The 13769-nt window shown below is 38.4% G+C and overlaps 1 protein-coding gene across 1 annotated transcript in view; it reads left to right on the top strand.

Moving 5' to 3' along the window:
* Positions 1-13769, top strand: part of ARMC3 (armadillo repeat containing 3) — a 51187-nt gene that overhangs the window by 28020 nt on the left and 9398 nt on the right. Inside the window, exons 10-13 of the mRNA XM_086741668.1 lie at positions 7016-7265; positions 8448-8584; positions 12077-12245; positions 13144-13244. Of these exons, the coding sequence (XP_086597794.1) occupies positions 7016-7265; positions 8448-8584; positions 12077-12245; positions 13144-13244 (657 nt within the window). The remainder of the gene's footprint in view (positions 1-7015; positions 7266-8447; positions 8585-12076; positions 12246-13143; positions 13245-13769) is intronic.

Genomic DNA, 13769 nt, shown 5'->3' with positions numbered 1-13769 from the left:
AGAGCTGGATCAAAAATGCCTTGTGTGAAAAAGAAGTAATGCGATTTAACACAGATAGAGTTGATTTAAAAAATGTGTGTGTAATTAGATGCATAATTCTTATGCATAATTTACATGCAATTATGTATGAAAATGAGATATGCACAGGCATAAATGGCTAGCTAAGCACCTCACACGCAATCACAGTAATTTTGCACAGAAATTAAACATGCAGTTGCAAATACATTTGGAAAATGAAGTCCGTAAGGAGTCCAGTGGCCTTTGTGAGGAGGAAAAATTTGAATTTTTTCTGAGCAGAAATTATGTTAAATCCTCAGTCAGAAGGGAGGAAGTCAACAGCATAGAAGTGAATAAAATATAATTTAATATTAAACAGTTTATGTTCGGTTGTGGTAGAAGTAAAACTAAACATACTTTACCATTTTTATGACGTGTCAATCTCACTAATGTAAATTAAGCACAATCCAGAGTAAACAGTGGTGTGAAGCTGCACCACTGCTCTTTCCCTTAGGCTGCTTTGGTTAGGGCTTTGGGGTGGCAGGCTCAGTGCTTCCTATCAGGCTCTTTGAACACTCATGGTTGCTTTCTCCATTCTGCTGAACCTCCTTTTCAGGAGGAAAAGCTGGCTGAACCATTCCTGATGCACTAAGGATGTAAATAATCTGTTAATCTTTCTTGCCATGGCTAGGAGGCTTGGTCAGGGACCAGAGCTATGCTTGGTGTGATGCCTACAAAGAGGTTGTTCTTGCCCCAGAGAGCTTACAGTCCTAAAAATTAAAAAAAAAAAAAACAAAAAAAACCAAACCCACAGAGTTTTGGTCCAATTTTTACTGACTGTTGTTTTCACAACACTCTACCAGTGTCTGAGCTTTCCTGTTGTACCTCAGACAACTAAAGCAACAAAGTGTTCAGCTCAGTGAAATTCATGTGCATCTCCAAAGTAACTGTTGAAAAAAAAGTTTGTATTGTGAAACTTTAAGCAATGATTTTATTGTCAACTTTTAATTTAGTTTTGCTGTAAAAAAAAAAGTTTTTCTCAAACTCTCAGCATTTATTAAGTCTTGAGTGATCTTTTAGAGGATTTTCAAGAAAAATCCCTTAATACCTTGTTACAATGTGTATTTAAAATTAATAATTTAAATTAAATATTTATTATCTGACCTTTTAATGTTTGCCTTTCTAATGACACCTGAAAAAAATATTTTAGCTATTCTTGAATACAGTAATTTGAATTCAATTGTAATCAGAATTTTACTGTTTCACTACAGGGCATGGTGAAGGTCATTAGGGTACCTGAAGTATGTATGCTCTGGTTAAGGTAAATGTCTCACCCCGTTAGGTTAGGCACTGTAATAATCATAACCATGTGCTTGTAAATCATAACATTATTTTAAATTTAGAGCTCTGTAATTTCTACACCTATCTTCTCTGATTTTGCTTGTTTGTTTGTTTGTAATTCAGATAGTCAGCTTCCACTTTTCAGAAAAACATGGTCATATTGCAACATCCTTCCCCCCCCCCCCCATGTCATTGTCTTCTTTCCTTTTCCCTATTTTTTTCTCTCCATGATTAGGGAATTTAATGCATTTTGCATCTTTACACAACATGGAGGGGAAAAAAGCTGTGGATCCATATAATTTACTCATTTTCCACATCAAAAAGTGTATACTTTTTCCCAGCTAAACCAGGGCTCTCTTCTTCCTTGAGGATGCAGTCCTGTAGCGGGAGCCCTGATAAAGTGCACCATCTCAGGAGGATGTGTCTGAAACAGTGGGTTCTGGAGGCAGGCAGAGAGGCTACTGCTGGTCTACATTAGGCAAAGACAATGCTGGTAAAAGCTGCTGCTTCTAACTTGTAATAAGAAAAAAGATACAGTACATATCTCTGCCCAAGATGGAACTGAACGAGGACCTCCATACTTGGATCTTAGTGTTGTAGTATTTCAGCACCTTAAAAACTTAGGCATATTCATTCTTTCACCTCCCTTCTGAGGTCAGGCACTGCTGTCTCTTTAGCAGCTGGGGCTCCGTGGCTCAGGGTGACAGCGTTATTTCTGTGTTCTCTGGAGGGCTACAGGGTGGGAGTGAGTCGAACTGTGGTTTCCTCATTCTTCCGTCTTCCCTCATAACATCTTCTGTACGCATCTGTTATCAGGATGCAGTGTTGCCCTCAGGTGTTTGCGCCCTCTTAAAATCTTACTCTCAAAGGTATTGGTTACCTTCAACTCTCATTACCTGCTGTTGTTACTTCTAACATGAATCCTTTTTGCCTTGCGATCCATTGTGCTACTTGAGTAAACCACACTCATGAGACTGTGATTCAAAATGAATCTGCAGAGAAGCAGAAGGCAGGATTGAAATAAATATGTATGATCTTCTAAATCAGTGGTTCTCAACCGTTTTGAAGTTGAGTGGCACTTGAGAAAATTGACTGTGCTCTGTACCTCACTGAGGTCAGCTCTGAACACACAAGGAGCTGTCACCTTGCTCTTTTGTCAAGTACTTGTGTACTTGCTGGCTTTATGGAAATTATAGTAAATCTACTTATAATGTGATTGGCTAGGTCATTCAGTTCTGCGTATCATCCTGGAATCAGTCTGTTAGGGACTATATGTTTATTAGGATTTCCTATGGGAGAATGCATGTGTTATGGGGTGCAGTATAGGAACAGTAAGTTCTATACTTACTGCAGAAGTATTGGATATACTACACCTCTGAGATGCAGTGATGCATTTCATGAGCAGTGGATCTGTCCCATAAATCCTGGAACTTCTGTGTATCCATTATACAGGAAAAACTGTTTGGTTTGGGTTTTTTGTTTTTTTTTTTTCTCCCTGGGTAAGGTATGTGTGTATATAGTGTGTCATGCTGTAAATCTGAGAGTTTATGGACATACCTTAGTGTGCATGGCTGTGTGCATGTATGATGAGTCTCTCCCACACATTGCAAGCAGGTACATCACATCATTGTCACATACACTATGAATGTGATGCTTTCTGGAAAACTTGTGGTACATGTGGTGTATAACTGATCCTGACATGTGCAATCAACATGTCCAGGATTTCTTCATACGCAGCAGCCTGGATAGAGCTACAGCAGTCCTGAAGCTGTAAATCTGAATAAAATTTTCATGGGGTAGAAAAGACAATATTAACCAAAGAACCTAGGAATACAGTGGCCTTACCTAAGTAAAAAAAAAAAAAAAAAAAAAAAAAAAAAAAAAACAAAACCAGCACCACTCCCCCTCAAAAACAAAAACAATCAAACAAAACATTTTCAGCTCATCTTTATCTGGTTGAGGAGGGAAGGGGAGGGAGGACACCCAGATAACGGGAAATCCAGCTAATTGAACACTGAGGAGTGCAGTGTGGGACATCTGAAAACTGGGGACTCACTTCCGAACAGACTGAAGTGCTTGCATTAAAGTTGCTGGTGCTCCAGGAGGATTAATTAGCCAAATTGGCCCTATACCTTTATTCTGCACCCAAGCTAATAACCCTACTCACCTTCAGTCCCTGGATTGCTGTCTTCCCTGTTTTTCTAAACTTGAGGCTATTGCCTGCCTGCCAGCCTTCCTTACACCCATGCTCCAGCACTGCCTGTGAGCTGCCATCCCCTTATAGCCGAAGCAGAGATCAGACAAACAATTCCTGTTGGGCTTTGCTGACTGATTCCAGGTATGCTGAGGATTATCTGCATTCCCGTTTCTGAAAATGTGGTTTGGAGATACTTGTGCTGAGATCAGTTCGCAGTAAGACCTACATCATGTTGCCCATGTGATGGGATTGTATAGCACAGATTGACGCGTATTCTGCTTTCCATCCTGTTTGCATAAGAGCGTGACCATCAGCATTCCTGAGGTTTTTGTTTTTATCAATGCCTTGACCGTCTTGAAAGCATAACTGTTTCTTATATATGTGATACTTCTTAGTTCGTGTTTATTTTGTAACTGTGAAAGTTACTAAAAGATTAGGTGGATTTTTACTAAGACACTGTTACAGTAAAGTAAGATTTTCATATGCAAATTTCTCTTATTCATATGGTGACAGAAATTTATCAAAACTTATAAAAAATGTACATTCTTCTGTTTTTTATGTGCTTAGATATGCCCCTATAGAGATGGAAGATTTTTATATGTATTTTATATAGACAAAATGTACTAAAAGGAAATATGAAAAGCAGTTGCAAGGAAAATTCAAATTGCCATCTGTGCATTTCTATTGCTAACAATATTGCCAACTTTTGTTTAACAAACATGAGCCCAATGTAAAATTATGAAGAGCCTATAGTAAATTGGACATATGCCTCAAATCATTTGATCGGATTTTATATACAAACTCAGAAGAAAGACAATTCAGTTTTTATAGTGTGATGGTTTATAATGACATTGGAAAAAATACCACTGAAACAAATGTAAGATGATATAGACATAAGATGATATAGACAAACAAGTAAGTTCCTGTTGTTTAGCAGAAAGCAAAGTTCTGTCAAGAAGGTCAACAAAAATCTTAAGTTATGTAATATCTTAAGACATTTAAATATAAACTACATTTATATCAGTAGTCTCTCTTGCCTATGGTGGAGAAACCAAAGAATGCATAAAGAGGTGGTAACCCAGAAACGCTTGCCTTTTCAGATTTGTTAGAGCATGGTAGGTTCCCCTCAGCAAGACCAAGTTCTCTCTTCAGGGTCTGCATCTGTTGTAGTCAAGAGTTTACTGTCATTATAAGCTGTGGCGCCAGCTGCTTTCAAATACATTCTTTATCCCAGATAGTAAATATGAAGTTGACTTTTTCTTTTAAAAGGCACTGTTGGGGTGAGTGCCGGAAGCAGAATAGCAGTGTTAAGATGCAGTGCTCATAGGCCAGTTCCTTTTGCTGTGACGGAGCTGTAGGCCTATGTGGCTATTACTTTTGCAGCACATCAGATTTAAGTCATTTGCAAATGTGTCCTCCAACAGTGCAGCTGCCTGCACCTTCTGCTGTCTCCCGCCTGAAGTTACTATTTCCTTAGCAGTGCTCCTTCAACTGTTTTTTTCTTGGCTGTTCTCTAACCTAAATCTATGAAATGATCCTTAAAAAAACCCCAACAATCTTCCCCAGTTTTATTTGCAAACAGGTTGTTTTGCAGGTCTAGCTCAGAATTTGGTCACCCCAGCATTTGTCCCAGCAGTTCTGAGGGACAGCACCCTTCAGCTATGGCTGCAATGATCATCTGGGAGCAGAGGGAATATTTAAACTGGATCTGCTGCTTATAGACTAGTTCATGTAGAGCCACAGTCATAGCTAGCACTGAGCTTTATGCTGACGTGTCCTCTGTTGCACTCCAGCTGTCTAATCAGATTCTTCTATAAAGCCAGCGCAATAATTTCTATATTGCACTGAACTGGACCATGTACACCTACTCTGTAAGAATGGCAGAAGATTGCTGTACTATGAAAAAAGCTGGAGGTTTGGTTTTTTTTTCTGGAGCCCTCAACAAAAGGATATGGACCTGTTGGAGTGTGTCCAGAGGAGGGCCATGAAGATAATCAGAGAGCTGGAGCACCTCTCTTGTAAGGATAGACTGGGAGAGTTGGACCTGGAGAAGAGAAGGCTCTGTGGAGACCTTATAGCAGCCTTCCAGTACCTAAAGGGGGCTTATAAGACAGATGGGGAGAAACTCTTTAGCAGGGCCTGTTATGATAGGACAAGGGGTAATGGTTTTAAAATAGAAGGAGGTAGACTTCAGTTAGGTTTAAGGAAAAAAATTTTTTACAATGAGGATGGTGAAGCACTGAAACAGGTTTCCCAGAGAGGTGGTAGATGCCCCATCCCTGGAAACATTCAAGGCCAGGTTGGATGGGGCTCTGAACAACCTGATCTGGTTGGAGATGTCCCTACTTCTTGCAGAGGGGTTGGACTAGATGACCTTTAAAGGTCCCTTCCAACCCAAACTATTCTATGCTTCTTGTTGCCCTTGACATCCCTGGTCAGATTTAATTCTATCAGGGCTTTTGCTTTCCTAACCAGATCCCACACAACTCAAGACAATTTCTCTGTATTCCTCTCAGTCTACCTTTCCTTGCTTCCACCCACTGTAGGTTTCTTTTTCTTTGTTTGAGTTTGTTCAGGAGCTCCTTGTTCATCCATGCAGGCCTCCTGTCATTTTTGCCAGACTTCCTCTTTGTTGGGATTCATCGCTCCTGAGCTTGGAGGAGGTGATCCTTGAATATTAATGAGCTTTCTTGGGCCCCTCTCCCCTCCAGGGCTATATCCCATGGTACTCTACCAAGTAGATCCCTGAAGAGACCAAAGTCTGCTCTCCTGAAGTCCAGGGCAGAGAGCTTGCTGCACTCTCTGCTCACTGCCCTAAGGATCTTGAACTCCACCATCTCATGGTCACTGCAGCCAAGGCTGCCCTTGAGTTCCACATTCCCCACTAGCCCCTCCTTATTGATGAGAACAAGGTCCAGCATAACACCTCTCCTCGTTGGCTCCTCTGTGACTTGGAGAGGGAAGTTACCATCAACAAATTCCAGGAACCTCCTGGAATGCTTATGCCCTGCTGCATTGTCCCTCCAACAGATATCAGGGATTATGATTATGGGGAGAGGTGATAAAACTCTGCAGAAGCATTTGCCTAGAACTAAAGGTACAGAAATTCTGTATCTTTGAAAAGATGTAAGATTTATGTAAGATTTCACTTACTTGTTCAAAACCTCAGAAAGAATGTCCTGATAAATTAAAGAATCTAGAAGTTTATGACTTGGTTTGTCTGCTTAGGTTGTGCCTCTTGCGCTTCACACTGTGAGTCACATATAGTTAAGGCATGGGAAAGAGGGGTGTCACAGTTCGATTTTTAATTTCAATTTCTTACTATAATTTAGAATATAAACATCAGTCTTGCAATTTATTGCAGGTAAGTAATATTTTATATTCTTGAAATGTAATAATAATTTAGTTGTTAAATATAACACAATAAGAAGATAAAATGGTTCTAAAATAAATTTCTTTTTTTCTCCTTCATTTTGCTAGTGCGGTTGCTGAGGCTCAAGGAATTGAGCTATTAGTAAATACCTTGAATGCTCAGAAAGATGGAGCCATTGCTAATGCTGCCACAGTGCTAACAAATTTGGCCATGCAAGAGCCATTCCGTGTAAATATCCAGAGCCATGGTATTATGACCACGCTTGCAGAACTGTTGCGCTCGACCAACAGCCAAGTGCAAAGCAAGGCAGCGTTTGCTGTGGCTACGTTTGGTTGTGATGCTGATGCAAGAACTAAGGTAAAACTCTTCTTCAAGGTTGTTGTTATTTGTAACATTTCTAGATCCTGAGGATGGTGTTATACTTACCTAGGATTCTGTATTTTGTATGTCTGTCCTAAAAGTCCCAGAATTTCTAGATAGTAACTAATTTTTCACTTTCATCATAGGCTTGTTAGCTGAATTTAGCTCCATTTGTCATGAGAACTTGGGAAGGGTTTTCTTTAATTTGTATTTTTAGTGATGTATTTGCTTGCACCAAATTAATGTTTTATAGCTTTCCAGTGGCTTCAGTGATCTTTATCCAGGGCTATATCTTAATCCCCATGTTTATGAGCATTAAACATTAAGATTTCTCTCAGCTGCAACTGTTGGCTGTATTTTGAAGACGAGAAGTTCTGTCCTCTTTACTCTCGGTGTCGTTCTATTGCCCTCTTTCAAGCCCTGAACAGCAATGTCTGATCTTGATTTATACGGTACTGGATGTGCATGGAGTAAATGTAATTCAAAGAAAACTCAAAATATAATTAATCCCTTGATCAGTGGCATCCAGCAAGTTGAACTTTATGCTATTTATCAATGGTGATATTATTTTCTTTTCATAAATAAGGATGATGCTATGTGCATTCATGGATCATAAGCTGGGGATTTCTTATGGGTCAAGGCTGTTAATTAGGACATGAATAAGGGGCACAGATAATTAATCTACCTCTTTCAGTGTCCTTAAAATGTCTTTCTCTTCAAAAATCAAAATGAGCACTATTTCCTCCAGCGTGTATAGCAAAGATACTGTAGCACACAAGAGAATAGGATGTTAATAAGATTGTCATAGGTACAGTACAATACAAATTCAAATATATTGTCATGTAAATTAGTTGCTAGGAGGCAACAGAACACAGAAGAAGCTGTGTAACCCTCTGTGGCAGTGTTGGGATGCATAGTCTCTTCAGTTTCCACACTGCAATCCAATAACTGAACAGCAAGGCAGAGCCAGAAGGGATGTCTACCTGAACCACTCTGAAGCTTGCTTCAGCTCCAGCCTATGCAGAGTTCACAGAAGCAGAGAATCCCTATAAACAGCCTTTCCACCAGCCCAGCGTAGCTTGTCTACAAGGCTTGAATGTTTTGGATGGTGAATTTGACAGACTGGTCATGCTGGAACAGATGAAATATGTAAGCAGCAATGTCTTCATTTATTTATAGTTAAGAACTGCAGGTGGACTGGAGCCGCTCATTGAATTGCTGCATTCTAAGAATGAAGAAGTCAGAAGAAATGCCTGTTGGGCTGTTATGGTCTGTGCAGGGGATGAACTAACTGCTGTTGAATTATGCAGGCTAGGGTGAGTAGAAATAGTATCAAGGGTCAGAGGGAAGATTTTCATGAGGGAACTTTGTTAAGTTGATCTTTACATATTTATAGCAGAATAACAAAGTTAAGCTATCTTTCTGGTACACAGAAACTACTTTTGCACCAGAGGTGTGTTCTACGACAAGGTGTTACAGATGAAATGGTATTGATTTTAAGTTACAGAAGTCTTAAGAAAAAAATGCAAGCCTGAAGAGAGAATTGTCTGGAATTATAAACATGTTTATTGTTTCTATGACTGAATTAGGCTCCATATTGAAGATGTGCTTATGTCAGTCAAAATTAGGGATGACAGTGCCTCATACATATGAAACTGAAATTAAGATTTCAGGCTAAATTCAATATACAGTAAATTGTACTTAATATACACAGGCTTGATTTACAAATTCTGGTTAACTGCAGGTATGCTGAAGTGTCACATAAAAAAGACTATTTTATTCCTTCTTATGAACTCCAAGTTCCATATATTGTCTGAATTACAAAAGCTGGCTTAGCTTATAAGAACTATGGGAAAGGGCTCCTTATACAGGGTGACTCATTTAGTTATTGTTAAATTAAAATACATGTAATTGCCCTGCTCCCTCTGCTGGACACTTCTCTGATTACTGCACAGATACTTTAAATCCATCCGTGAGGGGATTCTGCAGAGCGAGAATCTCAGAAATTTAGGTCTGGAGGGGACCTCAAAGGTGATGTTATCTATCTGCCCACTGTAAGACTGAATCAGGTACACTGACATATATTTGCTTGTAAGTGTAAATACCAGTTCTGAGGGGGTTTCATAACTTTCTGAGGTAACCTGTTCCAGTACTGAAGTATCCTTACAAGAGAAGGGGTTTCTGAGTTCTAAATATCCCTTATAGCAAATAAATTCAACTACATGTTGTCCTACTTTCAATGAGATTGAATAACCACCTTTTTATAGCGATTTGAGTTTAACTTACTCAATTTTCTCATATTCCATGTCCCTCTCTCAGTTTCCTTTTCATGACAAGGTAAAAATGTTAAACTTACTTTTGTTTGAAATCTTGTATCTTTTTGTCACACATCTCTGAATTTCTTTCATTTATTTACGCCATTTTGAAGTGCTATCTCCCAGCCTGGGTGAAGTACTTCAGCTGAGGTCATATCACGATCAAATTAAGCTCAGTAATTATTTTCTGTATCTTGCATATAGCACTGTTCTTATTTAAGCCTTTCTTTGTGACAGTATCAGACTAGGACTCTAATTTATGTGTCCTTACAGTTTGACAGCATATTATTGATAATAATACATTAAGCATAGTTTTTCAACCAGTCAGGCACTACTTCATGTAATTTTCATGTAGATCATATTTCCCTGACTTGCTCGTCAGTATTCAAGTAGGAATATGTGAAAAGACTTATTAAAGTCAAAATATATCTCAGAGACAACTTGTATCTCACATCTACTTCTTCTGACTGTACATTAAGTCAGTTACCCTGTCACAGAAAGGATTAGATTGGCTTTACACAATTTATTCTTGACAAATACATAATGGCTATTTCTTACTATCTTATCTCTTGTTGCTTGCAAACTGATTGTTTAATAATTTGATATGGTGTCCTTTGGGCACTGAAATTTGGCTGAATTATTTCTATTATTTCTTTGTTCTTCCTTTTCCAAATCTACATACCATCTTTGTCCTTCTCCACTCTCCTGGCACCTAGCCTGTCCTCCCTTAATTTTCAAATGTAATTACAAATAGTTCAGAGATTGCTTTTGCCAATTAATAGAGTAGTATGAGGTAAGTCTCCTCAGGCACTGATAACTTTGTCTCCTCAAACTTATTCTAGACATGTTAAGCCTATTGTTTTCACCTCCTTGTTAATATTACTGCCAGGCAACTGCTTGCAACCTTTTTATGAAAACTGAAATAAAAAAAAGGCATCAGACACTTCAGTCTTTTCTGTGCCATCTGTTATGAGTTTTCTTCCCACATTGAGTAATAGGCTTATATTTTCTTCAGTCAGTCTTCTCTGACTTGTGGCATATGAAACATTTATTTTTGTTTCAGTCCCTGAATAGTTGTATCTTACTTTGCCTGTGGGTCTTCTGGATTTTTTTCCCTTACTTTTTCTTCCCTGTTGGAAGTGTCAGTGTTTCAATTCCTGAGAGACTCCTTTTTTGGCTTTTGAATCTTCACTGAATTTTTGGTGCAACCGTATTTGTTCCTTTTTGGCTTGTCTTTCTTCCACATGAGGATAATGTGCCATTGTGCCTGTAATGTCATCTGTCTTCAACACTGCTGTACTCAGTAGGCTTTCCTTACGCTTTTTCCCCTTTGAAATTCTTCCCTGCATTACTTGATGGTTACCTAGCTTTGTTGTAGTAGCTGTGTGACAAATAGCCTGCCCTGCTCTCCCACTATTTTCTCCCATTGCTTTCTTCTAAAAGAGAAGGTTGTCATTTGCCTTGCCTGAAAAACTTTTTCTCTGGAATCCATCTGATGTACCTTCAGAAGTCTACATTGTAAATGTCCACAGCTGAGGCTCCCTGTGTAGTTCAGAGAGAAATGGGCAGTCTAAACGTGGAGTTCATTATATGTATATATAAAATAGATTCCTTAGGATGCAAAGAATGTCTACATGTGTGTATAGATGCACACAGATATACATTTGAATATGCATATACACACACATACATATAAATATATCTCCTTCTTTTTTCCTGTCGTTTTCATTCCTAAACAGTTCCAAAACTGCACTATCTTATGGTCTCCTGTTTCAGCTTCCTTCTTCTTCTTAGTCACCTTTTCCTAAGTTTCTCAGCTCAGAAGTTATCAGTACATGAGTTTCAGCACCAAAACCAGCTTGAGGAATTAATCCCTGTCCTCTTGTGTCCCCACATGATTATTTGTTTCTACCTCCATCCTGCAAAAGTCTTGCCATCCTGGTGATGTTGACACAACTGCTTGTTTTTCCATGCTCATCCCTGTTTTGCAAATCTCTGCCAACTGCACAACCCCCAAACACAGCAACGGTCCTAAAACAGAAGGATTCACCCTTTGTGTAACGCACAACTGGAACCTGCAAATTGTATTGCAAGTTGGACACAGAGAGAGTGACATTCCCTGAGATCTATCATATGGACAGCTCTGAACGTTATTCCTGTTACTCTACTTTTACATCCTTCTTTTTCTCAAGTTTTCTGTGGTGCCTACCAGCCTTCTGATAAAAGGTTGTGGCATCCTGTTACCATTTCTTTATGTAACTGTTTAACTGCCTAAAGTGATTGCTTTTGCTTTTGAGCACTGCAAGGCATTTTCCTCCCCTAGAGAAAGAATTGTGTGCAGCACAGCCAGTTCCTTGCTGGCCCAGAGGGCACCAGGCTCCCACTTGGAAATTAATGTCTTGGCCTTGACAATGTTGAAAAGTAACTCTGAACTGTATAATAACAATTGATTGGTATTTAATTATAATTTAGCCTTTATATTATGTTAAACAGTGCCTTAGACATCCTAGAAGAAATTAATCTATCAACTGGGCGCAAAAATAACTATAGTGAAACTGCTCTGGAAAAGCTGCTTGATAACAATCTTTCCCGAAAGTACAGCCAGATGGGGTATTTATCATCAAGTAATATCATTACTGATGGATTTTATGATTGTGGTCGGGTAAGCTACTTTAAATAAATTACTCTAGTTAGGAAGTGTAAATTTTTTTTTCTTGATTTAGAAACAGTAACAGTACTATAGCAAAAGCCAGAATCTGGCTATGTAAAATACTTTGTTTTCTTGCCCTGAAGTTTCACAGCTTTTATACTAATTTTTAAAATTATTTTTCTTCATGGATGACATCTCATCATCTTCATGCTATCCCCTAGTTGCCATCTTCTTTCCAAGCCTATATGAGCTGTGCAGCTCCTGGTTCCTTTCCAAATCCTTTCTCAGACCTTAGTTCTTCTGTCTCTTTCCCTGCAGTATACTCAATCCTAACCTGACACTGAGTGACCTATGGACTTTTTGTTTGTTTAGTTTTACATAAAGAAGGAGAGAGTTCATGTTTTCACCTTGGTCATGACCCTTTCTCTTAAAGCATTGTGTATATATAAAGAATGACTCCACTATGTATCACTTGTTAGTGCTGTGTTCAGTTTAAATCTGAGAAGGACTTTTCAAAATGCCCAAATGAATTAGAAATATCCATCTTACTGAAAATCAGTGAAATATCAGCTCCTCGGGCACTTGGTTGCTTTTGAAAATTCTGTCCTATATTGTAAAGCCTTCAGAGGCAGGAACATTTCCTTATTCTAGAACTGTTTGGAATGACATAGTAACAATAATTACAAGTTAAATTATTTATAAACAAATTTTTCTAAGAAAATTGATGAAGAAAATGGAAATTAAGAAGAAACCATTTCACATATTTTGAATGGCTTTATAAGTTCTTATGTAAGTCTTCTGTTAAAGATTAGGAATTTTAAATTACTCTTTAAGTACCTTTTAAATATTATTTTTCTGTTCATCTTTAACTGAACAGAAAACCTTATCTTTTATTCTAATTTTCTTGTAGATAAAACCTGGAGTGAAATTTTTATCTTTGAAGGAATTGAGTATGCAAGAGCTTACTGACCGTCGGGCCATAATATTGATTAATGCTAAACCACGAGAAGAGTGAGTCATGTTTGATCTACCAATATTTGTTGCAATAGCTCATCTTTTCCATCCTTTCCACTATTTCCAGTACAAACTACATAGTGTGTATATATAAATACACACACACACACATATGAAATAGAGAGGTCTCAGCATAGTTCTTCATGTCCTAGGAGGCAAGAGATTTGTATTTCATAAAATAAGAATTTGGAAAATAACTTTTTTTCCCTCTAGACAGAAAAGATTTATTCAGTTGAGTTGCTTTTTTTTTTTTAAAGTTAGCCATTAAGACTCATTTAACACCCTTCCTGATGGGGGACACCCAGCTGAATGTCAACATGCCACAAAGAAACCTATGATGTGATGATCTTCTTGTACAGACAAATGCATTGAATTTTAAGCACAACATCCCAAGAGGCAGGATAAAGCCAAGCATCAAGCTTTCAGGCTTGATAAAGAACCTGTGTCCATTTCTTCTCTGTTTAAGTTGAAGCTAGCCTAACAAATCTTCTTAGATTTGAATGCAGGAAGTTGGTATTGGGC

Source organism: Chlamydotis macqueenii, chromosome 2, assembly GCF_036417535.1.
Source record: "Chlamydotis macqueenii isolate bChlMac1 chromosome 2, bChlMac1.mat, whole genome shotgun sequence".
NCBI lineage: Eukaryota > Metazoa > Chordata > Aves > Otidiformes > Otididae > Chlamydotis > Chlamydotis macqueenii.
Note: the sequence above shows the minus strand (reverse complement) of the source record. Positions and strands in the feature narration are given on the sequence as shown.